Source organism: Centropristis striata, chromosome 13 (genome assembly GCF_030273125.1).
Source record: "Centropristis striata isolate RG_2023a ecotype Rhode Island chromosome 13, C.striata_1.0, whole genome shotgun sequence".
Lineage (NCBI taxonomy): Eukaryota > Metazoa > Chordata > Actinopteri > Perciformes > Serranidae > Centropristis > Centropristis striata.
This window is the reverse complement of record NC_081529.1, coordinates 21,611,262-21,639,164: the sequence shown is the minus strand read 5'-3', so window position 1 is coordinate 21,639,164 and position 27,903 is coordinate 21,611,262. Positions and strand designations below refer to the sequence as shown.

At 34.5% G+C, this 27,903-nt stretch overlaps 3 protein-coding genes across 4 annotated transcripts in view; 1 reads left to right on the top strand and 2 right to left on the bottom strand.

Annotated features, from left to right (window-relative positions):
* Window positions 1-142: 142 nt before the first annotated feature.
* jmjd8 (jumonji domain containing 8) lies at window positions 143-9,823 on the top strand. Its single transcript, XM_059347087.1, has 9 exons — window positions 143-393; window positions 2,326-2,421; window positions 3,481-3,529; window positions 3,623-3,719; window positions 3,814-3,882; window positions 5,071-5,190; window positions 6,026-6,093; window positions 6,241-6,375; window positions 9,555-9,823. Exons 1-9 carry the CDS (start codon window positions 293-295, stop codon window positions 9,633-9,635), a joined length of 816 nt encoding a protein of 271 aa, XP_059203070.1. The 5' UTR covers window positions 143-292; the 3' UTR covers window positions 9,636-9,823.
* A 3,765-nt stretch (window positions 9,824-13,588) lies between these two features.
* LOC131983291 (E3 ubiquitin-protein ligase CHIP-like) lies at window positions 13,589-23,404 on the bottom strand. 2 transcript variants are annotated; one of them, XM_059347999.1, is made up of 8 exons: window positions 19,939-23,404; window positions 17,911-18,127; window positions 16,843-17,041; window positions 16,595-16,764; window positions 16,255-16,329; window positions 16,078-16,134; window positions 15,877-15,993; window positions 13,589-15,046 (listed from the first exon to the last, which is right to left on the bottom strand). In XM_059347999.1, exons 2-8 carry the CDS (start codon window positions 18,028-18,030, stop codon window positions 14,921-14,923), a joined length of 864 nt encoding a protein of 287 aa, XP_059203982.1. In that variant the 5' UTR covers window positions 18,031-18,127; window positions 19,939-23,404; the 3' UTR covers window positions 13,589-14,920. The 2 variants fall into 2 exon arrangements, with proteins under 2 accessions (XP_059203982.1, XP_059203983.1); XM_059348000.1 differs by having other exon boundaries at window positions 17,911-18,124.
* An 84-nt stretch (window positions 23,405-23,488) lies between these two features.
* LOC131983292 (calpain-15-like) overlaps window positions 23,489-27,903 on the bottom strand; it is a 31,455-nt gene continuing 27,040 nt past the window's right edge. Inside the window, exons 9-13 of the mRNA XM_059348001.1 lie at window positions 27,541-27,702; window positions 26,561-26,781; window positions 26,069-26,214; window positions 25,517-25,695; window positions 23,489-24,794 (exon numbers count right to left, since the gene is read on the bottom strand). Of these exons, the coding sequence (XP_059203984.1) occupies window positions 24,617-24,794; window positions 25,517-25,695; window positions 26,069-26,214; window positions 26,561-26,781; window positions 27,541-27,702 (886 nt within the window). The 3' untranslated portion in view covers window positions 23,489-24,616. The remainder of the gene's footprint in view (window positions 24,795-25,516; window positions 25,696-26,068; window positions 26,215-26,560; window positions 26,782-27,540; window positions 27,703-27,903) is intronic.

The following is a 27,903-nucleotide window of genomic DNA, read 5'->3' as shown; positions in this document are numbered from 1 at the left end:
GAGTGATTGATTCAATCAGTGGGTTCAGGCAACTGAGCATTTGGTTCAGACAATAGGGTTTAGTGTCATTATTATTAATTGTATTTAAACTTTCTCGGTGGTGAGTTGTGAAGCTCTTAGTTCCCACTGAGCTTGAACGCAGCACGCCGTCAGATGAATGTGGTGGTTTGTGATTGGCTCTCAGACCGGAAGCGAGAAGACAAATCTCTGTATTCTCAGACAGAATGCGACATATTTACTGCATTTCGTGCTAAATTTCGTTATATTTGTGTTTTATCTGTCAGAGTTTTGAATGGACTGTATCTCGGCTGCATTAACTTCATGCTTCCGGTTCGCTGTGATGTGTCTGATGGTCCTGAAGGCAGCGGAGCCGTCAGCGGACGGAGGCGGCTGGTGAGTCCGTGAACCGGTAAACACGGGACCGACACGTGTCTCCACTCCTGTTACAGTGTTTACATGTTTGATTTTAACATTATATCAGCTGTACATGTGGTGAATGTGGCGCCGATCCACAGAGCTTCACCAGACTACATTCAGATTTCTGTGGGTTGAAGGTTAAAAACGTAAAAAACGAGATTTAAACGTTTCAGAGTTTTTTGGGGGGGTCACATCATTTAATAAAAACAAACACGAACTGATCTTCCTGTTATTAATGTATAGAAACTGGTTTTATTGTCAAACTTTAAAGTCTAGTTTAGTTTAAAGTCTTGACATTATGCATTAATGATTTAATTTTATAATACATTTGATCATGGTTAAGTTGGTCATTATTGTGTTTACAAATGTAAATTTTACAATAGTATTAATATGGATATTTTGTTTTGTTGTTGTCCTGAAGTGCAACATGTGAAACTCAAGTCATTTGTTATTATACATTGTTTAATTAATAAGAGTTTTATATATTAATTATATATTATATTTTTGTGTGATAAACCACCGGCTCTTAATATTATTTTTTATACTAGCCTCCGTGTATTATTTAAACAACAAGAAGTCACTGAAGCAAGTCAAAGTGAAAAAATAATTAAAAAACAAATATATGTATTAATTTTATAATAAATATATAATGATTAAGTTGTATATTATATTATTTTACATTAATTTTATATTAACCCCTATGTATTTTTTAAGCAACAAGAAGTCACTGAAGCAGGTAAAAAAATAAATAAATATCTGTATTAATTTTATAATAAATATATTAATGTAATTTTTTGTGTTTATAAATGTAAATTTAACAATAAAAATATTTTTGTTTTATTTTTTTCTGAAGAGCAGCATGAGAAGCTCAAGTCACTTAATATATACATTTTAAAATAATATAAATGTTTTCTAGTATTTTTGTGTGATAAACCCCTGGCTCCTTTTCATTGTATATTATATCATTTATTATTATTCATATACTAGCCCCCATGTAATTTTTTTAAGTAACAAGAACTCACTTAAGTTAAAAAGTGAAAAAATGATTCAAACAAAAATAAATAAATGTATTAATTTTGTAATAAATACATAGTTTTTTTTTGTTTATAAATGTAAATTTAGCAATAAAATATTTTGTTTTTTCCCCGAAGAGCAACATGTAAAACTCAGGACACTTAATATATAATTTAAAATAATATATGTGTTTTATAATATCTTTGTCCTGTGATAAATAATCCCCAGGCTCTTTTTCATTATATATTATTTAACATTATTTATATACTAGCCTCTGTGTATTTTTTAAGTAACAAGAAGTCACCGAAGTTAAAGGTGAAAAAATGATTCAAACATAAATAAATACATTTATTAATTTTATAATACATATATAATAATTGTGTTGGTCATTTTTGTGTTTATAAATGTAAATTTAGCAATAATAAAGCATACATGTAAAACTCAAGAAACGTAATATATTTTTATTAATATACAGTGGGGCAACAGTACACTGTCTCTTCATAAATAATCCCCTGGCTCCTTTTAATATTATTTATATACTAGTCCCCATATTTTTTTTAAACATCAAAAACTCACTGAAGCAAGTAAAAGTAAAAAAATAATTCAGACAAAAAGTAGAATAATGCATGTAAAGTGAAAATAAACAGGCATCCATGTTACATTGAATGTAGATAAGAGAAGATTTCTGAGCAGAAACACAAAGCAGGAACTAAGAGTGTAAATATAAAAGTGTAAGAAAACAAAATGTGAAATCTTACATGGAATAAATTATTTTGAAGTTTATGACAACATTGAAAAAAAATTCATGACTTAAATAAAACTAAACTCTTCTGAACCTGACATTAAAATAAACTAAAACTGAAATGATCTTGTTTGTTTGTTGTTTGTGTTCAGGTGGCTACCGTCAGACTTCAGGTTGGAGGATGAAGGCGTCTGTAACATCGACGTGTTGGACGGCTCGTCGCTCTCGCACCAACAGTTCATAGAAAGGTTTTAAACTAGTAATTTGATTCATGATTTAAATATTTACTCATATATCACAAAATATAACATGCAGCTGCACATCCTGTTTATTAAAGAGAGCCAGAAAGCTGCAGGACAGGCAAGTGAAATATGGAAATAAAAAGAGGAATGCATGAGAAGATAAATAAGTAAATAAAAGAGAGGAATAAATAAATAATTGGAAATGTAAAGGAGAATAAACGAAAGGATAAATAAGTAATTTGAAAATGTGGAAATATAAGAAAATGTATAGAAAAATAGCCTAATAAAAATGTAATAAGAGAAATTTGTAAAAAAAAAAAAAAAAAAAAAAGTATGTATATTATATTATATAGGAATTTATTTAATATATATTTCTGCATGTGTATGATATTTTAGTTTAAAAAAAAAATTTTTTTAATTTATTTTATCCTTTTTTGACAATTGAATTAATTGAAATATTAACATTCATTAAAAAAAATGCTACAGAAAGATTTTCAGGCATCTTTTAAATTGTGTGTAGGATATCACTTTACTACTATTTATTTGTTACATTATTTATTCATTTATTTATTTATTTATATTTTTGCTGTACTATCACCAAACAACTTACAGATAATCAAATATTTTGCATATATATTTATATATTTAATTTAATTATATTTTATCTCAACCACCTAGCAACGCCTCAGCAACCATGAATAAAAAGGAATTAAAACAAAATAAAAAGTAAATAATGTAACAGTAAAATGAATTAAACCCTTAAAAATATCAATATTAAAAATGTGTTTATGGACCTCAATCTTTATGAAATTATTTTTGTTCAGCAGATGGGTTAATTAAAAATTGTATTTGATATTTATTGATCTGTTTAGACTTTTTAAAATATTTTTATTTACATTTATTATACATTTATTGCTTTATTTATTTATTTTAGGATTTATCCTTACAAAATTATTTGTGATATTTGTTATAATTATTATTTTTAATTATATATTCGCCCTGATTTGCTCCTTTTTATTGATCTTCATTTTATTCTGAGAGATTTATTGCTTTCTGATTGTGCAGATATGCGTTCAGCCGGCCGGTGATCCTCAGAGGACTCACTGACAACACGGTGCGCTCCGTTTTTGATTCTGTTACTTTATTAAATCTGCACATGAATAAATAAATAAATAAATACATAAATAAATAAATGTGTTGTGTTCAGAGGTTCAGGTCGTCGTGTTCGAAGTCTCGTCTGCTGGAGGAGTTCGGTTCGCGCAGAGTTCGTCTCAGCACGGCGAACACCTTCTCCTACAGGAAAGGTACCAAACTTCTAGATACATATGGAAACATACATTCTGTTTCTTGTTTTATAGTTTTTTTTTTATTGTTTAATGAGTGACCCTGTTGCTGCAGTGGACGTCCCTCTGCAGGAGTACGTGGACGAGCTGCTGAAGCCGCAGGCTGCAGACGCGCTCGGCAGCGGTGAGTTCAAGTTCAAAGGATCTGTCGGAAAAATCAGCTTCAGCAGCTCGACAGTCCAAATGTGGTGTGATAGGAAAACTTTTATCTGATCAAATCAATGCAGAAACTTTTCTTGAGGTGACTAAGAAACCCGTCAGTCATTTATTAATTTAGTTTATTAATTTAATCTATTTAAATGGTCAGTAATTAACTAAAACTGATATGTTTTATGTTTAACTTATTTTATTTTTTCTTCATTAAAGTGGTTAGTAATTGGCCAATACAAAGGTTTATCTAGCTATTTATTTTATTTTTTAATTAAAGGGCCAGAAATCTACTGATACTGATGTTTATTTAACTTTTTATTTATTTAAATGGCCAGTAATTGGCTGATACTGATGTTTATTTAACTTTTTATTTTATTTTTTATTTATTTAAAATGGTCAGTATATTGGCTGATACTGATGTTTATTTAGGTATTTATTTTATTTTAATTTATGTTTAATTAAAGGGCCAGGCCAGGAATCTACTGATACTGATGTTTCTTTAACCATTTATTTTATTTTTTATTTATTTAAAATGGTCAGCAAATTGACCGACACTGATGTTTATTTAGCTATTTATTTTATTTTTTTATTTTGTGGTCAGCAATTAACTAATGCTGATATTTATTTTTATAAATCTTTTTTAATTTAAAATGGTCAGTAATTGACTGATACTGATGTTTATTCAACCATTCATTTAATTATTATTTCTTTATTTAAACAGTCAGCAGTTGACTAAGAATTATGTTTATTTAACTATTTATTTAGTATTTCTTTTATTTTATTATTTATTTAAAATGTATTAAACCAGGAAAAGCCTTGTTTGGATTAAACATCTAATTTATTTATACACCAAAGCTACTTTTTAACCATTTCTTATAAATTGACCTCACCACTGCTGCAGCTGAGCTCACTTCGTCCTGCAGGTGAATAAATAAATCTAAATCTAAATATATATTCCCTCCATGTGCCAAACAACAGCAGAGTGTGTCCGTCTCTTAATAGCGTCCTGACTTCCTGTCTGCGGCTCTGAGCTCATTGGTTCCTACTTTAAAAACACAAACAAAGTTTCAGGTTTTAAATAAAACTCTAAATTAACTCCAGTGTATTTATCAGCCTGAGATAACTGTTAATAGATAAAGCTGTTCTGTCTCTCTTTGTGCAGAAACTCTGTATTTCTTTGGAGACAATAACTTCACCGAGTGGCAGAGTTTGTTCGAGCTGTACGAGTCTCCTCCCTATGTGCTGCCTCACACCGGTGGAGCGTACAGCTTCGGGATCGCAGGTTTGCTCCACAGACTTTAGACCAAACCGTTTCTCTCTGACTCCAACAACTAAAATATTCAGTTTTATTCTGGACGAGCTGCAGAGAGTTCTGTAGCACCAAACAAACACCAACATCTACAGTACCTCTTTATAGATATTCTTCTTATATTCTTCTTATTCTTTTTAAAATATATTTTTATTTATGTCTACATGTATTTATTTCTACCTTTATTTAAATATTTATTCATTTATTTCTACATTTTTCATATATTTAGTTTATTTCCACATTTATTTTTACATTTGCACCTGTATTTTTTTTAAATAAATAAATGTATTTATTTATTTTGTATTCATTTCTACATTTATTTAATTTTATATTTATTTCTACATTCATTAATTTCTGCGATACTTTTTGTCAGCACCGCTCAGCTAATTTACACTTGACAAAATTCCCGCAGAAATAAATTAATGAATGTAGAATTATTTATTTTTTTTAATTTAGAAAAAAATAAATAAATAAATACATGTGGAATTAAAAAAAACTGTGAAATTAATTAATATACTTTTATCTTTTTTTTAAATACATTTATGCATTTATTTCTACTTTTTGTCCTTCGTAGAAACAACTTGGACGCGACAGAAGTATTATATTTTATGGAGCGTTTGAACGACACGTTGAAAAGCTGCTTTCAGTTTTTACATGACAACAAAGCTCAAATAAAACGGATCAGCTGAGCCGTGACATGTGGAACAAAATCCTCACCAACTTTCTGAGCTGTCACGGGGCGTTTGTGTGTATTTTCCCAATATAAAATAGATATATCGGTATAACAGATCCAGATGTTTGTGTCCAGGTGCAGGAACAGGAGTCCCCTTCCACTGGCACGGCCCCGGATTCTCCGAGGTCATCTACGGCAGGAAGGTGACAAATAAAACCTTCCTGTTCTTTAGTTTTAGTTCAGTCTGGTGACATCATCTCTTCATGGTGTGTGTGTGTGTGTGTGTGTGTGTGTGTGTGTGTGTGTGGCTGTGTGTTTGTGCGTCTGTTTGCGTGTGTGTGTGTGTGCAGCGTTGGTTTCTCTACCCTCCTGACAGAGAGCCTCACTTCCACCCAAACCGCTCCACTCTGTCCTGGCTGACGGAGACGTACCCGAACCTGAACGGAGACGAAGCTCCATTGGAGTGTACCATCAGACCAGGAGAGGTACACACACACACACACACACACACACACACACACACACACAATATGGGGGGAATTTTATGCCAGTGAACAAAACTAAAATGCCTTAAATGCGTTGTCTACACTGCATAAAGATGAAAAATATGCATATTGTTCACCAGATAATGAAAGGGTGACGGGTGTTCTGCCACGAGCGAACGGAGCGGACGCCTGACGCTCGTCTCAATGTACAAATAATTATTTACTTTATGATGACGAATATTGAGTTTAACAGCTGCTTCGCGTTCACAGTTCAAGCGGTCCATGTATTACCAAGTGAGACCGATGAGACAGTTTAGCCTGTTTCAGTCTACACGTGCACACGTTAAGGCGTCTGAAGTGTTGGCTTTAGGACAATAACACACACGTTAACGCCTACAACAGTATATCAGGGACTGGACCTTAGACACACACACAGATACACTCACACACACACACACACACACACACACACACACACACACACTCACAAACACAGACTCATGCACACAGACACACAGACACATGCACACACGCACGTCGTATGCACGAACGCTGCACAGACACGCACACACACAGATACACAGACACACACAATCTATTTATATATTTATAGTCTCATTAATGTATTTCAGGATTTATCTTAAAGGGACATTAATGTGTTTATACATTTATTGTCTCATTAATGTATAGATGTACAGTGGCTTGCAAAAGTATTCATACCCCTTGGATGTTTCACCCTTTTGTTGCTTTTACACATGAAATCATGGTCAATATAATTTGGCCTTTTTAAAAAGAATTTGCAAAAAAACCCTCTTTAATATCAAAGTGAAAACAGATTTTTACAAAATAGTATAAATGAATTAAAAATCTATAAGTTAAAATAAATGATTGCAAGGGTATTCATACCCTTTAAAGTAACTGACCTAATTCAACAAAGTTCCAGCTAGTTGATGCAGCAGAGTCTCAGTTAGTGTAATGGAGATCACCTGAGTACAGTTGATGTGTGTCAAGTGATCGTAGTATAAAAAAAACATGTGTCTGGGAGGTCCAGCCTCTGATACATCACTATTCCTGCTACAATAGTACCATGAAGACAAAAGAATACTTCTAGTAACTCAGAGAAAAGATCATTGAACAGTAGAAGTCAGGAGATGACTACAAAAAAGAAATTAATCTCACTGGACATCACAAAGAGTTCAGTTAAACCATCTTTAAGAAATGGAAGCAGTATGGCACTTGTTTAAATCTGCCTAGAGCTGGCCGTCCTCACAACCTGAGTGACCTGACAAAAAGAAGACCCTAACCCGAACGCTTCCAGGGCCTGCTGCTAAGAAGTGTCCCAAGAGCATGATGCTGCCACCACCATGCTTCACGCTGGAGATGGTGCGTTTGTGGTGATGTGCAGTGTTTGGTGTTCGCCAAACATAGCGTCTAGTCTGATAGCCAAAAAGGTCAGTTTTTGTCTCATCAGACAGTAGAACCTTCTTCCAATTGACCCTGGAGTCTCCCACATGCATTTGGGTGAATTCCAGGCGAGATTTCATGAGCTTGTTTTCTCTCCCATACAGCTCCGGCTGGTGAAGAACCAGGGCAACAGTTGTTGTATGTACAGTCTCTCCTATCTGAGCCACCGAAGCCTATAACTCCCGCAGAGTGGTCCAAGGTGTCTTGGTGACTTCCCTCTCCAGTCTTCTTCTTGTTAGGTCACTCAGATTGTGAGGACGGCCATCTCTAGGCAGATTTAAACCATACTGCCATACTGCTTCCATTCCTTAATGATGGTGTAACAGAACTCTTTGTGATGTCCAGTGAGCTGGATATTTTTTGTAGTCATCTCCTGACTCCTACTTTTCAATGATCTTTCCTCTGAGTTACTAGAAGTGTTCTTTTGTCTTCATGGTACAATTGTAGCAGGAATAGTGATGAACCAGAGACTGGACCTCCCAGGCATACGTTTTTTTATACTACGATCACTTGACACACATCAACTGCACTCAGGTGATCTCCATTTCACTAATTGAGACACTGCTGCATCAACTAGTGTTAAAATAATTGATTATTTTCTATATTGGTAAATTATTTTATGCTTTATTTCTGCTTCTCTGTCTCTGTTCTCTGTGAGTGACGCAGGTCACTATCAAAGGTCAAATCTTGATAATGTCTATCTCTATGCATTTATATTAATCAGGCAATATGATTTTGATACATTGATTGTGTTTGTGTGTTAATATTGATGTAGAAAACTATGATTACTTTAATTACATATATTCCATTTGCTTAAACTAATTAAGATTCTATAATCACAAAAAATAGTATTGTCTGTCTTATATTTTTTAACCTTTAAAAGAACATGTAGAACTCTGAAGAATAGTTGGCTCTTGTTATATTTCTGTAGAACATAATAAGGCAGTATGTTCGTCATAACAAGTTTGTTAGCAGGTCACAAGGCCTTGTCCTGGGCTGCAGTGATTGTTTTGCCCAGGTGGCCTGATGTGTGACAGTATGAAAGAAGACTGGCGAATCAGCGGAGGGGGAAGGCGGGACTTCCTGGAGGAAATCGACCAGCAAGTTTTGTAAACAATTGTAAGGTTATTTTAATGGGTTCCAGGGAGGGAGTCGTGGTTCAGACTTCACGAACTGAAACACGTCTGTTTGTATTCAGGGACATGAGTTAATTTTGAACCCGGAGATCTCTGTAAAGTGCACATTTTTTGACGTATTGTAATAAAACTTTTGTTAAACTGAGAAACTTGGACGTCTCCAGCTCTTCATTTCCCCATCAAAGAATGCGCAGAAAAATGGTGAGGTTTTTTCTGTTGGTGACAGATTTTTTCTGTCAGTGACAGATTATCAATTTTCAAGGTTTCCTCATGCAATTTTTCTAACACTAGCTGGAACTTTGTTGAATTAGTTCAGTTACTTTAAAGGGTATGAATACTTATGCAATCATTTATTTTAACTTATAGATTTTTAATTCATTTATACTATTTTGTAAAAATCTGTTTTCACTTTGATATTAAAGAGGGTTTTTTTGCAAATTCTTTTTAAAAAGGCCAAATTATATCGACCATGATTTCATGTGTAAAAGCAACAAAAGGGTGAAACATCCAAGGGGTATGAATACTTTTGCAAGCCACTGTATTTAATGCATGTATGTATGTACCGTTGCTCCCGGTCAGGTCCTGTTCTTCCCGGATCGCTGGTGGCACGCCACGCTCAACCTGGACACTAGCGTCTTCATCTCCACCTTCCTTGGCTGACTCGTCTCTCAGACTGGTTTTAAATCTTTCTCCTTTAATGTGGGTCCAACAGCAGAAACACTGTTATTTCTGTTTATTTACATTCCAGATCAACAGACCAGATTTAAACAGAAAATCTTTATTTAGTGACCAAAGAATCTGATGGAGTATTATTTTATTTTTGAAGTAATAAAACAAAAAACATCTTGTCCAGGCGTCTGTTTTTTTTAGTCTGCTGTTAAAATATTTGCAGTTTTATTCATATTTATTTCAAATTAAGAGTTTATCCTGTGGTCCGTGGTGCGTTCACAGGCTCCAGGATTTTTGGAAGTCATTCTTCTGACTTCGACGTGTTTATGAGTTTAAAGTCATAATGTAGAAACTATGAAGGACGAAAAATTACATTTAAAGAAATTTATATAAATAAATGTTTTTAAAAAATGGAATTCTATATTTTTACATTATTTTAATATTAATTTAGGTATTTCTGTATTTATTTATTTTTTGTACATTTTTCATTTAGTTCATTTCCACCTTCATTTTCACATTTCCACCTGCATTTATTTATGAATAAATGTATTTATTTTGTATTAATTTCTACATTTATTTAAAAATATATTTATTTCTACATTTATTTAAATATTCATTTCTACATTTTTCATATATTTATTTTTATATTTCCACCTGTATTTATTTATTAATAAATGTATTTATTTATTATGTATTCATTTCTATATTTATTTTCTACATTCATTCATTAATTTCTTTGATACTTTTTTGTCAGCACCGCTCAGCTAATTTACACTTGTTGGGTGACAAAATTCCTGCAGAAAATAATGTAGGAATTAATATTTTTTTTAAATGTAGAAAAAACTAAACAAAAAAATATATAAATACATGTGGAATTTTAAAAAATAAATTACAAATAAATACATATGTAGAAAAAAATGAATAAATAAATGTAACAATATAGTATTTTTATTATTTTTTTGCATTTATTTCTGTGCGTTTTATATTTTATGGAGCTTTAAAACGACACGTTGAAAACCTGTTTTTAGGTTTTAGGTAACAACGACTTGCAAAGGTAACGGATCAGGTGAGCCGTGAAATTCTCACTAACTCTCCGAGTTGTCACACGGTGTTTGTGTACGTTTCCCAGGTAAGGAACTAATTTTCTGACAGCACATGAACGCACCACAAATGCCCTGACTTACAATGATAATCAAAGTTGATATAATTCCGTTCTGCTTCAAAACTTCCCGTGCTCTTCCTCGGCTCACGCGAAAGAAATTTGTGCAGATAGTTTTTCTGTAATCCTGCTGACAAACAAACAAACATCTTCACAGATGTTTTAACTTCAAACACTGAAGGACATGAAACTGAATCTCAGACGTAGAAACATGAAACATTTATTTGATCATTTTGACATTTTTTCATACACGTTTGTGCAGATTGAACTGAAGTCTGAACACAGGAAGTAAATCTGCTGCCTGAGGCCGGAGCTTGATTGTAATAGTCACAAAAGGAAACATTTAAATAGATAATTGTGTTTAAAACAAATAAAATCACGTCAGGCTTAATTAACGTGCAGCTGCTGTTAACTCACAGCAACAACAAATAAAAAACAACCAGCACAGAGGAAAAGAGCAGAAACAACCTGAAACACAACCAGTAACATCTTCATTTACAGATTCATATTTACAACAAAATCTGACAAGTTTCTCTAACACTCGGCTCAGTCTCAGCTGCAGAGCTGCAATTTCCCTTTTTTTTTAGTTTGCCAGCAAACGCAACACATTCTCCTATTTATGGAGTAAATTTTGTGTCTTTATTATTCCATCAAACAGAAAAACGCTCAAACGTCAACAAGCAAACTAAATAAATTAAATCTGTAATTAAAATGGTAATGTGAAGACAAAACTTAAGTTTTGTTTAAACTTTTTATTTTGATTTATTTTATTCTCAACTTTTTTTAATTGCAGTGTGGATTTTTTACAATGATTTTCTGTTTGACGGCAGAATAAAGACACCAGCAGTGATTTCACATGTAAAGTTTGTTCAGCCTATAATTATTATTATTATCATTAACTGATAATCAGACACAAATCAGTAACTGTTGGAGGATCAAAATGAAACAACAAATCTTCAGATCTCGTTTGATTGGAAAGTGCACACACACACACACACACACACACACACACACACACACACACACACAAACACACACACTAACACACACACACACACAGGTTTAATCGTGTTTTTTCACCAAATGTGACATGTTTTTTGCACGCTGTGTTGACAAACGAAGTTAAGTCGAGCCGGACAACACAGCAGCACACAGACTCCATTCAGTAAAAACAGTGATTTTAACATTAGTTTTCTTCTCATCTTGCAGACAGACCTGACAAAGCATCAATTCAGACTTTTTACTCATCAGCATCAGGTTGGAGTTATTTCAGCATCCTTCTCATCAGTTTATTCACATTAAATCAGATAAATCTCTTTATGTTGGGTTCTTTGTAGCGTTGAAGCAGAGCTCCGATGCACCAAACTGCATTCAGAAAACACACATTTTAAAAGTAGTTTGTTTGTCATCTTGCAGACGGACCTGACTGATGTTGGTGCACCTTTGCAACAACTTCCACCTCTAAATCAGAAAATGTCTCGTCACTACAACCTCCTGCGTCAACAGTAGGTCAGTCAGAGTGCAGCTCTCTGATGAACCAGACTTCATTCATAAAATCATCATTTTAACAGCAGTGTTTTTGTGTTCTTGCAGACAAACCTGACAAAGCATCAATTCAGACTGTTTCCACATCAGCATCATGTTGGAGTTATTTATGCCTCATTTAGATCCGTTTATCTAAACTAAAGCTGCGTTTTAGACGACTCAGAACACAAACATCTCTGTTCTTCTGTTTCTATCTGCAGGCTGCTGAGAGTTTTAGTGTTCGTGACTTTTGGTTTACATTTGGTGTTGTGATGAATTTGATTCAGATTTATCATTAAATAATATTATTCTTTCCTCATATGTATATATTTATTTCAGAAAAAAATTGGCCTATTTTATTTCATAGGCTATTTTTATTTAAGTATTTTTATTTACTTTCTGTAGCTTTGATTTCTTTGATTCCTGTTGTTCTACAGTATTTATGTTCACTTAAACAAACGGGTTCAATAAAACTACTTGTGACATGTCATATTTGGCTTTGACTGAACATTTGCTCTCACTTTGCGATAAAAATATCAGGATATATATCGTATATCGATATTCAGCCTAAATATAACGGGATATGACTTTTAGTCCATATCGTCCAGCCCTAGTGAATTCAACAGCAGCGACAGAGCAGCAGGACGGATTATTATTGAGCCAATATTAACCGAACCAAAAACGGTCCTGCAGACAAGGTGAAACTTGGCACCCCGTTTGGTGTGAACACAGAACTGATCCCAGTAAACGAGACAGAAACCCAGAGAGGCTGTCGACTAATCACAGCCCAGCGTTCTGTTGTTCAGAAAAAAATAAATCTCACTTGTTTTTAAATAGAAATCACAAGATTTTATTGATATATACAGTCATGTAAAAATGATTAGACCACCCTTGTTTTCTTCAGTTTCTTGATCATTTTAATGCCTGGTACAACTAAATGTACATTTGTTTGGACAAATATAATGATAACAACAAAAACAGCTGATAAGAGTTTAATTTAAGAGCTGATATCTAGACATTTTCCATGTTTTTTCACTGACTTTGGTTATTATCAATAAAACCATGGAAAATGTCTGGATATCAGCTCTTAAATTAAACTCTAATCAGATGTTTTTGTTGTTATCATTATATTTGTCCAAACAAATGTACCTTTAGTTGTACCAGGCATTAAAATGAACAAGACATTTAAGAAAAAGGGTGGTCTAATAATATTTTCCATGACTGTATAATGGTTAATTATCTGATTTAGGCTTCTTATTAGCAGACATCACAGCTCGTCTGGAGCCAATCAGAGTCGAGTATGAGATTCACACAGGTGAAACATTTTGTGTCCAACTTTCAAAATTAAAAATATTTACATATTCACAGAATTTGATGGAGACTATTGTGTTTGATGATGATCTGATGAGAACTTTTTAATATAATTTAAATAATTTTGTCCTTAAACTTTGAGGATTTGACTTAAAGTGCTTTTTTTTCAGGATCTATTTTAAAAATATATAATATATTAAAAGTGCAGCGAGGTCTCGTCTGAACCTTTTCTTATCCTCTAATGCTGCGTGTTTGGATTTCATGATGAACTTTATTAAGATTTATCATCAAATCTACATTAAACTCAATTACAGTATTTTCATTTGATCCCGTTTTATACTTTCACATTTATCTGACAGTTTTGGTTCCAAGTTACTCTTTAAATTTGGATTTTTAACAACAAAACATACAAACTAATAAAAATGATGCATTGCTATTAATTAAAAATATATATAAAATAGGTTAAATTAGCTGTATGTAATATCACTGCATAATTATGCCTCTCCTTTTAGAAAAAAAAATACAAACAATTAATAAAAAAAAAATGATGGTACCGTGTGTCTTCACATTTATTATAGACTTTTATCATTGAAAATTGCATTTTATTTAATATTCTTTTTTAACTTTACTTAGATTTTTAATATCCATAAAACTATCTCTCTTATTTCATTTACATTATTTATTTATTTAATGTATAGAAGGATTTACCAACGTACATTTTACGTGTCTGGAAATGGGCGGATAAAAAATAAAATAAAATGAGAAAAAAAAACAATAAAAAATAAATAGAATAATATGACTCCGTACGATGAGTGCTTATATTTCTGAAACATACATTTTTGTGCACAATTCAACTTATAAGTCAAATTTTAAATGCCTTTTACTGGTCACAGAGTATTTTAATACTTTATTAACGTGGTGTTTTCAGGTTAAACCACAGCGCCCTCTAGTGGAGCTTCTCTGAAAATTAATTTGTTTTCTTTGGCTTTTATTTGGATTCTATAACTTTGATTTTATCGGTTTTTACATTCATTTATCTGTATTTGTTTATCTTCTTTGGCTCTTTAAAACACTTTATAACTTTAGGGGATTTTTCAGGGAGTAAAGTTTCCAGGATGCTGACAATCAAACTGTAAAATCGAGGCGTTTCAGTTTAATAGCGTGTGATTTGTTTGAGATTTTTTTTTAACTTAAATCAGACCAACGACCACAGAAACAGCCTGAAACCCTCTGAAACCGTCTGACTCGGTCAGATTTGACTTCCCTTGTCTCTCATCAGCGGTCAGTAGTCCTCCACCCAGCCGTTCTCCAAAATAAAAGCATCGATGACTTCCTTCATGGCGAGGTTGGGGATGAGCTGATCCTGGGTCAGCGGCGAGCGCGTCACCGGGTCGAAGTGACCGACTCGCTGCAGGAGAAAAACAAAAATTTCCTTTAATTTCTTTTATTTCCTTAATATCCCAATTTCGAGAAGCTATCCTTTACATATGGATATGTAAATAATAAATAAATATGGCAACGAAATAAATCCTGAAATAATAATAAATGAGGCAATAAATACATAAATAAATCTACATTTTTTCACAGAACTACTTTTATTTTAAGGGGAGTTTTATTTCATAATCGCAGGTTAATTACTTAATTTCAAGGGAAAATAATAATGAAGATAATAAAGAAATAATGATTTCAGGGTATTTTTATTTCATAATTTCATGTGTATTCATTTCAAGGGAAAATAATAAATATTAATAAAATAAATAAATGTGGAATTTTTAAATAAATCCTAAAAAATAAATTAATGAGGCACGGATAAGAAAAATAAATTAATTGAATAACTGTATTTATTTCAATCAATCAATCAATCAAACTTTATTTATAAAGCGCTTTTCATACATAAGATGGAAGATGGAATTATCATTTCAGGGTATTTTATGTAATAAATGTGGAATTATGAAACAAAAAGTCCCCTGAAATAGTATAGTAAATAAGTACTTTTTAATATTATATATTTATTATTATTATATTTATTGATTTCAGGATTGATATCATTGCAATATATATTTATTTCACATCAATAATCTAATAATATCATAAACAATATAATGTCATTAGAGAGTCTCAGCCTGCAGCAACATTATTATACTTGTTATATTTTAACTTCTGATTAAACTTGAAGACGTTAACTTGTAACAGAGTATTTCTGCAGCTTGCCATCAGTTGTTTTTCTGAAGTTTTTACCTGAAGGTGCTCCTCGATGTCCTTCCTGTCGTAGGTGACTCCGCTGGGCGTGATGCACGGCTCCCTCATCAGCTCGAAGCTGATCTTTCCACACAGGAAGTCTGGGATCTCTCGCTTCTGTCGACACAATCACATTTACTGTAAATCACTGTAATGGATGTGATGTCTGGGAGAGAGAGGGGAGCGTGTTGCTGCTCTGACCTTCCTCTTCTCGTCCACCTGACAGAACAGCTCCTCCATGTCCGACAGGAACTTGTCCTGCAAAGACACAAACATTCTTCAGGAATGCCTCAAAACTAACAACTTTACCAGATCTGATGGTTGTTTTTAACAAACTAAATGTTGAAACCTTCCTGTTGTTACAGAAAAAAGACCTACATGTTTTGTGTGGATCTCGTTTGGATTGTGTTGGATTCTGCCGTCGTCTTCTTGTTTCTGTCGGCAACCATCAAGCTCTCTGCAGGGAACACAGACACACACACATAGACAGAGATACACACACAGACACACACACATAGACAGAGATACACACACAGACACACACACAGACACATGCACAGACAAACAAACAGACAGACAGACAGACAGAAACACACACAACACACACAGACACATAGGCACACACACACACACACACACACACACACAGTTCACTTTACAGGAACAGGAGCAGGTGGATCCCTGTGTTGTTGTTGTTGTTGTTGTTGTTGTTGTTGACCTGCCTGTTTTTCTCGGCGAGGATCAGTCTGGTGAGGTAGGCGTGCAGCTCGCTCTCCTGGTTGATCCTCCTCTCCTCCAGGTTGTTCCAGCGTTTCTTCTTGGCAATCCGCAGGGCGCTGGGGATGTCATCTCCAAAGTTCAGACGCTGCTCCTTCGCCAGGTTATAGGCTGGAAAAACAGCCGTAAACAGGATTTTAACTAACATTAAACAAAGCGTAAATAAAAAAGCACCTGAGCTCTTTCTACCTCTCTGCAGGTTGCCGATGGCCTCGTCGTAGCTCTCCATCTCCAGATGACACTGACCCATGAAGAAGTGAGCCTTCACCGACTGGCCGTCCAGCTCCAGAGCGTGGCGGCAGTCGGCCAGCGCCGTGTCGTACTGCTGCAGCTTCACGTAGCACAGTGCCCGGTTGGTGTAGTAGGCAGGCACGCACGGACTGTGACTCTGACAGAAGGAACAGAAACAAACACAGAGCTAGGATCCCAAACTGAAGCTCTCAGACACCCGATCCTCTCACTACGTCTGTTTTAGTCTCAGTGAAGATCCAAATCAACTTTAGAAGAAACTCCACAAAAAACAACAACAAATTGTTCCTTTCCTCAAAGACACACACACACAGACACACCCAGTCTCACACACACACACACACACACACACACACACACACACACAGACACACACACGCTCTCATGTTCTCATGTTGTGGCACTGAAACATGAATAAATTAAACTTATGGTAAGTCTGGATTTTAGTGACAACAACAAAAAAATCACATCTGGCCATCTCTCACTAAGGTCTGTTTTAGTCTCATACCTTTCCAAGACTTCACGAGGCTATATATGGTATATAACGGAATTTGTGTTCTTTGGAGGCAGTCCATTAAACTTTAAAAATCAAATGCCAAATATCACCCATAAAGCAGCTTGGTCCGTGTTGGCCATCTACCATTTATCATCAGGATTAAACTCAAAACAGGAACAGAGTCATTTTAGTTTTAGTCCTGCAGGTCGCCATGTTTCTCAGTTAAACTGCAGAGACAGTGACGTCTGGTGGCAGCTGCTGTGTATTACACATCCATTTTTCTTTCTAAATACCCTGGAATAATACAGCTTAAGCCTAGTTATTAGTTTTTAAATCGCTAATTTAAACATCTTTATCAGACCAGAATTTCTCGATCTGTGCATCCCTAGTCTCGTCATTTTTAGACATTTTAATACAGAAGAGTTGCACAGTAAACCTTTAAGCCACTAAGGCAGAAACATAGCAGCTTTAAGAGAAATCTTGAGGAGAAACTTAGACACTGAGTCACTTACGATGGCTTTGCTGTAGCAGGCGGCAGCCTCCAGGTACTTGCGGCTGAGAAACAGCCGGTTGCCCTGCTCCTTCAGCTCCTGAGCCGACACCGAGGCACTCTTCTCCGGGCTTTCTGACATTTTGTCCACCAGGCTCGCTGCGCCGCCAGCAGCTGCCTCTTCTTCACTCTGCTTCCCTATCGTGACGCTCAGAGCCGACGGGACGGGACAGAAACTGCTGAGACAAGATCAGAAACAGATTTTTTAGGAGCCAACAGGGAGAAATCAGAGATGTGAAGTAGCTGAAATCCTGAATGGAAAACAGGGCCAAGACAGTGTTTAATAAGAGATTCTTTATAAAAAGTGGCTTAATAACCGCAGTTTGCTCTCTGTAACATAGTCTGACAGAAGAGAAGTGATGATTTTCTGCAGGAGATCTGACTTCATGCCCGAGTTTCTAATAAACAACTCATTGTTGACATGAAAACATAGTGACAAAATGACAGTACGTTTTATAACTTTCATTACAGAAAAAACATGTATTCTCTCTCTTGACTTACATATAAGCCATTCTAGGGGAGACAGTTTTAACATTGCATTCTATGTAAACACCATGTGCATGTTGGAAAAATATTAGGTTTTGTAGATGAATGTGCCTGGTACAACTAGAGGTTCATTTATTTGGACAAATTTAATGATAACAAAAATAGCTGACAAGAGTTTAATTTAAGAGCTGAAATCAGCTCCTAAATTAAACTCTTATCAGCTATTTTTGTTATTATCATATTAGTCCAAACAATTGTACCTTTAGTTGTATCAGGCATTAAAATGAACAAGATACTAGAGAAAACAAGGGTGCTCTAATAATTTCTTCCATGACTGTATATCGTTTTATTTTTCATTAATTTGATTCTAATTTAAATATTAATGTAATCTGTAGATGTGAAGGGCAACAACATAGATCGTCACCCTGTTAAAATAATCGCCTAACTCATTTTTTCAAGTTTTGCAGGAAACACAAAAAACTTCACCAAAAGTGTAACATGTGACATTTATTGACCATTTCACTCATAAAGGATGGCTATTGGCATTGTAATAACACTGTGTGTAAATTATGTAACTTAAGAGAAATAAATGACTTAGGCAAGTCACACACATCCCATGTCATGTTTATGACACGCTCATGTCACTCTTATGTAGACTCCTTCAAAATAAAGTGTTACCATATCTTGCTTAAGTCACAAAGGCATCTTCAAAAATTGCTTAAGTGACATTTTATTTGACATAATAAATCCACTAAAGTCACACACTTGACATAGGCCATTATCTTAAAGGGATAAAATAACAGATTTGATCAACTGAGGATGTAGGCGATTTTACCATAGGTGGCCGGCGTCATGAGGAGATGATTTAGGCAAAAAAAAAAATTTAGACAAAAAATTACATAGGCGATCATTTTAACAGTGGGACGATATTATAAATAATATAATCCTGTGCACTTGAAATTATAATCATTAAATTGCCTGATTTCCTTTTCTAAAATGAAGTTATGCTAACAGTGCTGAGGGAGGAACCAGGAGGAGGTGCTGACACCGACATGGGCCGCCCTGGACCGGACCGCTACCGACCTGCCTCCAGCCGCATCAGGACCGAATTTGAACCTAAAATATGAGCCGAAATGAATGTTACCGTCACACTTGTGCGGCATATCACCTGCAAGCTGCGTTATTGAACATTTAACACGTGAAAAAGATGGAAGAGTCTGGCTCAGCCTCTCTGACGGTGCTGCGGGTTCAGGTCTCTCCTCTACCTGGTTTTATGTTAACATGCTATTAATTATGATTGTATATTTCTGCTGACAAAACAAACATTTATTTATTTATTCTATATTTAACGAGATTAAAGCTGTTCGCGGGAATCAAAGCTAACCTATAGCTAACGTTAGCTGCCTCTGATGATGTCGAAGATGCTAACTGTATTTAACATTATTTCATTACGACACGACAAATAAAACGTTTATACATAATTAATAACGTTACAGTCACATACCTGTGTATCTGCTGTTTCACCACCCGGACTGATGTGGTGATGAAATTAAAAATATTTTAAATAATTAGCTGTTTCTGTGAGGTAGCTAGGTGGCTAACTACCTAGCTGCAAGTTGTCTTGCCAACAGATGTTTTGGTTTTGATCTGTGACGTAAAACGCGTCATCGGTAGACACGCCCAACGTCAACAGTGACAGCGTTTTTTTTATTCTATTGATGAATAAGTAAATACAATATAAACACAAAACAAATAAAGAATAAACATACAAAAAATTACAAAATAGATTTAAAAAATGTACAAAACAAATATATCTAAATACTAAATAAAAATATAAAATAAAACATGCACTCCCAAATAATTAAAACCAAAATATATAAAAATAAACATACAAAAATAAAAACAAAATCATAAAATGTAGAAACAACAACAACAACAACATACCAAACAAATATATCTGAACACTAAATAAATATTTATTAAAAACATGCACCCCTACAAAATAAAATAAAACCCACAAAAACGACAAAGAAAATAAATAAAACCACAAAATAAATAAATTCAAATAAAAAAAAGACATAATAAATAAATAAATAAATATAAATAACAGCCACCACCCACAAAATAAGGAAATTTAAAAAAACAAATGAATATTAAAACAAAGTATATAAAAACATAAAATAAATAAAACCACAAAAAAATATAAATTAAACATGAAAACAAAATAAATAAAATAAATATGAACACAAATAAATGAATAAACAAAAATTCAAAAAATAAAATGAATACATATAAACAATAAAATAATCTAACCCCCAGAAATACAACAGATAAAGAGTTGTACATGATTTAATTGAGGAAGCATCATAACAGGTTTCAAACATTTGCATAGTTTATATTTTTATATTTCTAACAATAATAATGTTTTGGATTAATAAGCACAAAAAAAGAAATTCTCCAATGTTCATTTTCAAAACACAAGAGTCCAGCATAGTTTAAAGTTCATAAAGTGCTAATGCTTTCACACACAGCCAGTCTCCACTCTGAAACGTTATCTAAACATCCAACATGAAGTATTAAGACTGAGAAAATACTGAGGAGAATAAACACCATGTTCGTTATTACTGTGAATATTCTTGGCAGCCAGTTCAGACACAACTAACTAAACTTCTACTCATCTATCACCAGTGCAATTAAGACAGTTTGGACCTGAAGACCAGCCTGTGATCTGAAATGTGTTGGTGGAATATAAAGTGCATCATGTGTTCACTAACAGGATCTCTTTCTAAATGTCTCTGTGGAGGAATGTGCAGCTTCTGTTGTTGGAGGCAGAGCTGACAGAAGACAGAAAACAATCTCACTTTCTCATTCACACCCAATGTGGTTTCTTAACTCTGAGCTTTATGTAAACAAATGTCCAGAATCTGTGATGGAAAGAGCTGACACAGTTTTTATTTCGCCTAAATTGTGATTTTTTTTTTATTCTGTAAATGTGGGTTTTTTTTGTTGTAAATTTGACTGTTTTTTTCCTCCTAAATTTGTAATTTTTTTACTAGTAAATTTGTGATTTTTTTTCGTTGTTGTAAATTTGACACTTTTTTCTCATTAATTTGTCAATTTTCTTCTTGTAAATTTGTGATTCTTCTTCTCATAAATTTGTAACTTTTTTACTAGTAATTTTGTGATTTTTCTTCTTGGAAATTTGTCACTTTTTTCTCATAAATTGTTGATTTTTTCTTTTGGAAATTTGTCACTTTTCCCCATAAATTTGTGATTTCTTTTCTCATAAAATTGTAAATTTTTCTCGTAAATTTGTCACTTTTTTCTCATAAATTTGTGATTTATTTTTCTTGTACATTTGACATTTTTCTTGTTAATTCGTCAATTTTTTTCTTGTTAATTTATGATTTTTCTTGTAAATTTGTCCCCTTTTCCTCGTTAATTCGTAAATTTTTTCTTGTAAATTTGTGATTTTTTTCTTGTAAATTTCTCACCTTTACATTTTGTAATGTGGAAGATGAAACATTAGAATTAGAACATGTTTTGTCCTGTGGATAGGCGTTAAAAATCCCTTGAAATAGATACAATTTGATTTTTTTTAAAAATCCCTTTTTGATATTGACAATTTAAAATCACCTGTTTCTGAAAATAGAAAAATTGTAAATCCTCCTTTGTTTGGTTTATGAATTATTTCAAATCAATTTTCTCATCACTTTAATCTAATTTAATTCCCTTTATTTGAAGTCCTTGCTCCTTTGTTTTTTTTTCCTTTTTTATATATTCCTTATGATTTGAATACGATTGTTTTCACAAAATTATGTACATTTGTATATAATAACCCTGAATATTGTTTTTTATATTGCCTTTACTTGAATTTTTTTTAATTTAAATTTTACTGTATAATGTGTTCTCTGTGAGAGCTTGTGTGTTGTAAATGTGTCAATACAATGAAAATTATAAATAAATAAAAAAAATTATTAAAATGCAAAAAGTCTATATTTAGACAATAAATTAAGTATATTATATCAAGTTTGTATATTTATATACATTTACCACTGTGATCTTAATGTTTCTCACAACAACAGCTCTGACACACAGCAGTGACAGGCAGCACAGAGGCCTGAAAATGTGATTTATGTTTCTAAAATTAAAACATTTAAACTGTGTTTTGTATTTGTAGTTTGGCTTTAAATGACTTTCTGATTTTATTCTTAAAAAGAACAAACAGATCTCTACCTGCCTGCTGAAAGGTTTTTTTGTTTAGTCTGCAGAATTTGGGTAAATAATTAATAGTCATGCCTAAAACAGAATAATCAGGAACTCGGAGTTTGTTTTCACTTTTAATTCATTGAATACATGTTGAGAGAATTGATCGATCGTCTGTCAAACTAAGTCATGATTTGATGGTTTGGTTAGTGTGTGGAAGGTTACTTTCATGATGTCATAGGTTACAGATTACTAGTTACCCTGTTTTAAATATAATTACTAATGTAACTATTTCAATAATTTCACAGTAATGTAACTTATTGCATGTAACTTCCAACACGTTTTAAACTAGGCAGATAAAGCAGAAAAGTGCTAAAAACATTCATTTAAACAGGCAGTGTTTCTGAAGGAAGTTAGAGTTGAATTTATCTTATCCGACCACCTGCTCGCTGTGGAGCGGACGGCTAGTCGTAGGTAGGACAGACTCAGGTAGCTTAGGAAAAAAGACATATAATAATGAATTACTTAATCACATTTTTCTTGTAAATTTGTGATTTTTCTTGAAAATGTGTCACTTTTCCCCCATAAATGTCACTTTTTCGCCATACATTTTTTCTTGTTAATTTGAAAAAAAAGGACATATAATAATAATAATAATTAATCAGCTCAGAATCTCAGGAAGCTGCGAGTCTGATACATGACAGTTTTAGTTATTGACCAAAATGTGACAATGTTTCCACAAAAATTCAAAATAAAATACAAATTTTCTTCCAACCATGAAATAAAGCATGAAAATCATGTTTAATGAATAACTAATTTATTAATAAACTGATGCCTGAATTAATATGTTGGAAGTAAATCTGATTATGGTGCATATTAATGCAGGAAGATACATTTGATTTGTGATTTTTTAAATGCATTTTATATAATTGAATGTATTTATTTAAAAATGAATTGTTTAATTGTATTTTTTTAACACTAATGTTTAATATATACAAGTTAGTTGAGTCGTTGACCAAAATGTGACAATGTTTGCATAAAAATTAAATAAAATACAAATTTCCTCCAGAAATTAAAATCATGTTTAATGAACAACTAATTTATAAATAAACTTATGCCTGAATAAATATGTTGCATGTAAATTAGATTAGGGTGCATATTAATGCAGGAAGACACATTAGATTTGTGCATTTTTTATTCATTTAAATCTTATTCATTGAATGTAGTTATTTTAAATGTATCGTTTAATTGTATTTTTTTAACACTAATGTTTAATATATCCAAGTTATCTGAGTCGTTGTTATGCAATGTTGTGCATAAAGATAAAAATTTAAACTATATTGATGAGATGAAGCAGAAAAATACTGTTTAATAAACATGTTTGAATCGCCACAGAATATGAGCGAACATAATTCATGGAGATTACTTTTAACAATTTAAAAAGTTCCAGTGAAAGATGTTGGAACATATTTACTGTGGAAGTAAACTATAAAAAGCTGTATATTTTCTTATTGTAAATTTGTCACTTTTTTCTTGTAAATTTGTAACTTTTTCCTGTAAATTTGTGATTTTTCTTCTCGTAAATTTGTCAATTTTTTTCTTGTAAATTTATGATTTGTTTCTTGTATAGTTTTAACTTTTTTCTCGTAAATTTGTGATTTGTCTTCTTGGAAATTTGTCACTTTTCCCCATAAATTTGTCACTTTTTTCTCGTAAATTTGTAACTTGTTATTAAATTAAAGTAAAATTGTAACATGTTATTTGTCAATTTTAGTAAACTATAAAAAGCTGCGTGGCGGTTTGTTGTGCCCAGTGAGGTTCTTTCTGTCTCTGAGGAGCTCTGACTTTAATAACATGTATTTCTGGTGAATGTGCTGTTTAGGACGGTCCCTTTAAAGAAGCTGCCTCCGTGCTGAGATCTCGTGTGTCGTGTGTGAAACGGATCTTTTGTCTTTTACTCGTGTTCCCGTCAGCGGTCAGAGGGGCCGGGGCTGGTGCAGACCTGCCGTCTCGGGGCTCAGGGCGGGGCTGTGTGTGGCCTTGGAGGGACTCCAGTTCCCCAGAGACGCCTGGACGGCCTTCCGGTGAGCCAACCGGTGAGTGATGGAGAAGCCGGCGTTTCCCTCCAGCTGAGACAAAACCACCAGCACCTGTCTGAGAGAGAGACGGAGCCTCATTCACATCCAACATGCTCCAGGATCAGCTTTTCAAAAACCCTTTTTATCAGTTCCAAATCTGACCGTGCATGTTCAAGACAGACTACGATCCCGAAAACGAGAGTGAACACAACAGCAGGACGTTTCTGCTCGGTAAATATTACACTCTGCTAAGTGTGTGACAGAACGGTGGATTTAGGTGTCTTCCACATATAATAATATAAAGCCTTATGGACTCTCAGTGTCTCCTCTGGTTCGGTTTCTTCACTCTGAGCTTTATGTCAACAAATGTCCAGAATCTGTGAAGGAAAGAGCTAACACTTTTTCAGATTTTTTTTCCTCCTAAATTTATGATTTTTTTAAACATACATTTAAATTTTTTCTCTTAAATTTGTGTTTTTTTTCTCCCCCGAATTTTTTAAAACTCTTTTCTTGTAAATTTGTGATTTTTCTTCTTGACAATTTGTGAGTTTTTTTCTCATGTTTTTTGTAAGGTGACCTTATATCTGACTATCTATAAAAATGAACAGAAGGTTAATATAGTAATTCACTGGTTCAATACAAGCTTCATTCACGTGCAAAGTTATGTGGCAGCAGCTAACTTCGATATAACATAATGACATGAAACAGACAATCATCAGCTACTCTTTGGCTTTTCCTCTCTCTCTCTCTGTAGGAATCTGAAACACTGAGTCATGTGATGATGCGGCTGCAGTGAACCTGTGCAGCGGAGGGATGCTGTCGATGGTTTTCAGGCTGCTGCGCGTCGACACCACGTTGAAGCTGTCGCTGCAGTCACACGACACGTGGAGGTGATGTCTCGGGTGTCTGTTCTCCACCATGACGATGAGCCCCGCCCAGCCGTGGGTCAGGTAGTAGCAGGTCATCCCCTCACGACCCTGCGGATGAGGTGAAGTATTCAGATCCTTTACTGCTGGAAAACTACTGAGAACTCACTGTGGAGGAACTCCACGACAGGTTATAGTCCTGTAAAACCTCATTAAAGTGTACTGTTGGGTAGTTTAATGCATCATATTCTATAAGATCATCATGTGTTTGTAGCGTGGCTGTCCTGGCAGACCAGGATTTTCCTGCTGATCCAAGAGGGTTCTTAAAGTTTTTTTTAGCTGAAGAAGAAGGAGAATTTTTCTCAACATGTCATCCTCAATCCAGGACGTGTCTTTAATATGGATTTACTACCTGAACACAATCCCTTAAGTAAACCTCACTTGGCCACAGTGATTTACAAACTGACAGTGAATGCATCGTTACCTCGTGCCTCTCTCCTTTAGTCTCCGTCAGCTGGATGATGGCGTCGGCGATGGTGGTGTTGGAGGCGCTGACCTGCTCCACCATCAGCAGTCTGGAGCTGTAGACCGCCAGCGTGTAACCAGGAGCCTCTGAACGGCTGCAGCTCGCTGGAACGACACAACAGTCATTTACACACATGACATTGGTTTTTTTCCTCTAGAGACTTTGCTCTCTTAGTGGAGCGGCTAAGTGATATAATCGTTCAGTTTATGATACAAGCGTGAAAATTGGCATGAACATTCTCCATGGGTCAGTTGACAAGAAAATTGTCCGAGACATTTGAAATTTCAAGATGGAGGCCATTTTTCAAGATGGTCGACACAGGACTTTTACTGTAGTGGAGTAATTTCACAGTGGGGTTTTAATACTTTTACTGCAGTAAAGATCTGAATACTTCTTCCACTGCTGATCATAAAAATCTCCTTTAAACCCTCCTGAGTGTCGCGCTCTCACCCATCCCCTCCGTGTCGTTGCTGCTCCAGTGGTTGAAGGCGCAGCAGAGCACGGCGTACTCGCCCGGCTCCAGCATCACGTCGCAGCCCACGAACCTCCTGACGGAGCGCCGGCTGTGAGCCAGCAGGCGGCCGAGCGCGGGCGTCCCCGAGCTGTCGTAGGAAACCCGAAACAACAGCACGCACAGATCCAACAGGTGGCTCTCTGCTGTGTCCCAGCGCCTGAGGACACAGAGACGGAGACCAGTTCAGTCTGCAGCCGTCTTTATCAGCTAATATATTTATAGTATGACTGGAAAAACTGATGATCTTTTGACTCTGATACTCTGTTTAGACAACAAACAGGATTTAGCCAGTCAAAAAAAGAAAAAACACCAATAAAGTGGATAACACCACTTTATTCTTATTAAGGGCAGGAAAGTTTGCAGCTTCAGGTCTTTAGATTCTGGTTTTACAATGAGGAAAACTGTCAGTATTTTAGTGTTCTACAAACATGTCTAGAAGAATTTTGAGCCATATTCCCTGCAGTGATGGTGTTCTTGCATTATTTAATTTACTTTGTGATGCTGATACTAAATAAAAGACGTAAAATCTGCACTGTGTTGGACAGATTTTAGGTCGGATGGATGGATAGATGGATAGATGATGGATGGATGAATGTGTAGATGGATGGATGGATGTGTGGATTGATGGATGGATAGATGGATAGATGGATGGATGGGTGGATGGATGTATGGATGGTTGGATGGATTGATGGATAGGTGGATGGTTGGATGGATGGATAGATGGATAGATGGATGGATGGGTGGATGGATGTGTGGATAGTTGGATGGATGGATGGATGGATGGATGCTTACATACTTACATACATACATAAGTGCAAAGTTATTTTTGTGCATTATAAAACCTTACAGCAATTGATATAAAGACTTCCTGTCTCTGTCTGATTTAAAGTTGTGAGTAGTGTAGTTGCAGTCCCACCTGCTGCCCTGTTGGAACAGCACCAGCTCCATGGCCGTCCTCTCCAGCACCGTGATGGACACCAACGTCACCGGGACGTCAGCTCCTCTGGGGAACGCGCCCAGCGCTCGCACCTCCTGCCAGTCTGAGTGAATCTTACAGATATCCACCGAGTCAAAGTACCTGCCAGGGCAAGCACACGCACACAGTAAACACTTTTCATTACTCCATTCAGGATATTTAAACTTATTTATTCAATGATGTTCAGACTACTACAAGCAACAACCTGTTTAACCTATTTAACATGCATATTTTCTCTGATGTGCAATATCTGTAAAAAATAAAATAAAGAAATAAAGTCTTATCTTAATTAAAACTCTCGTC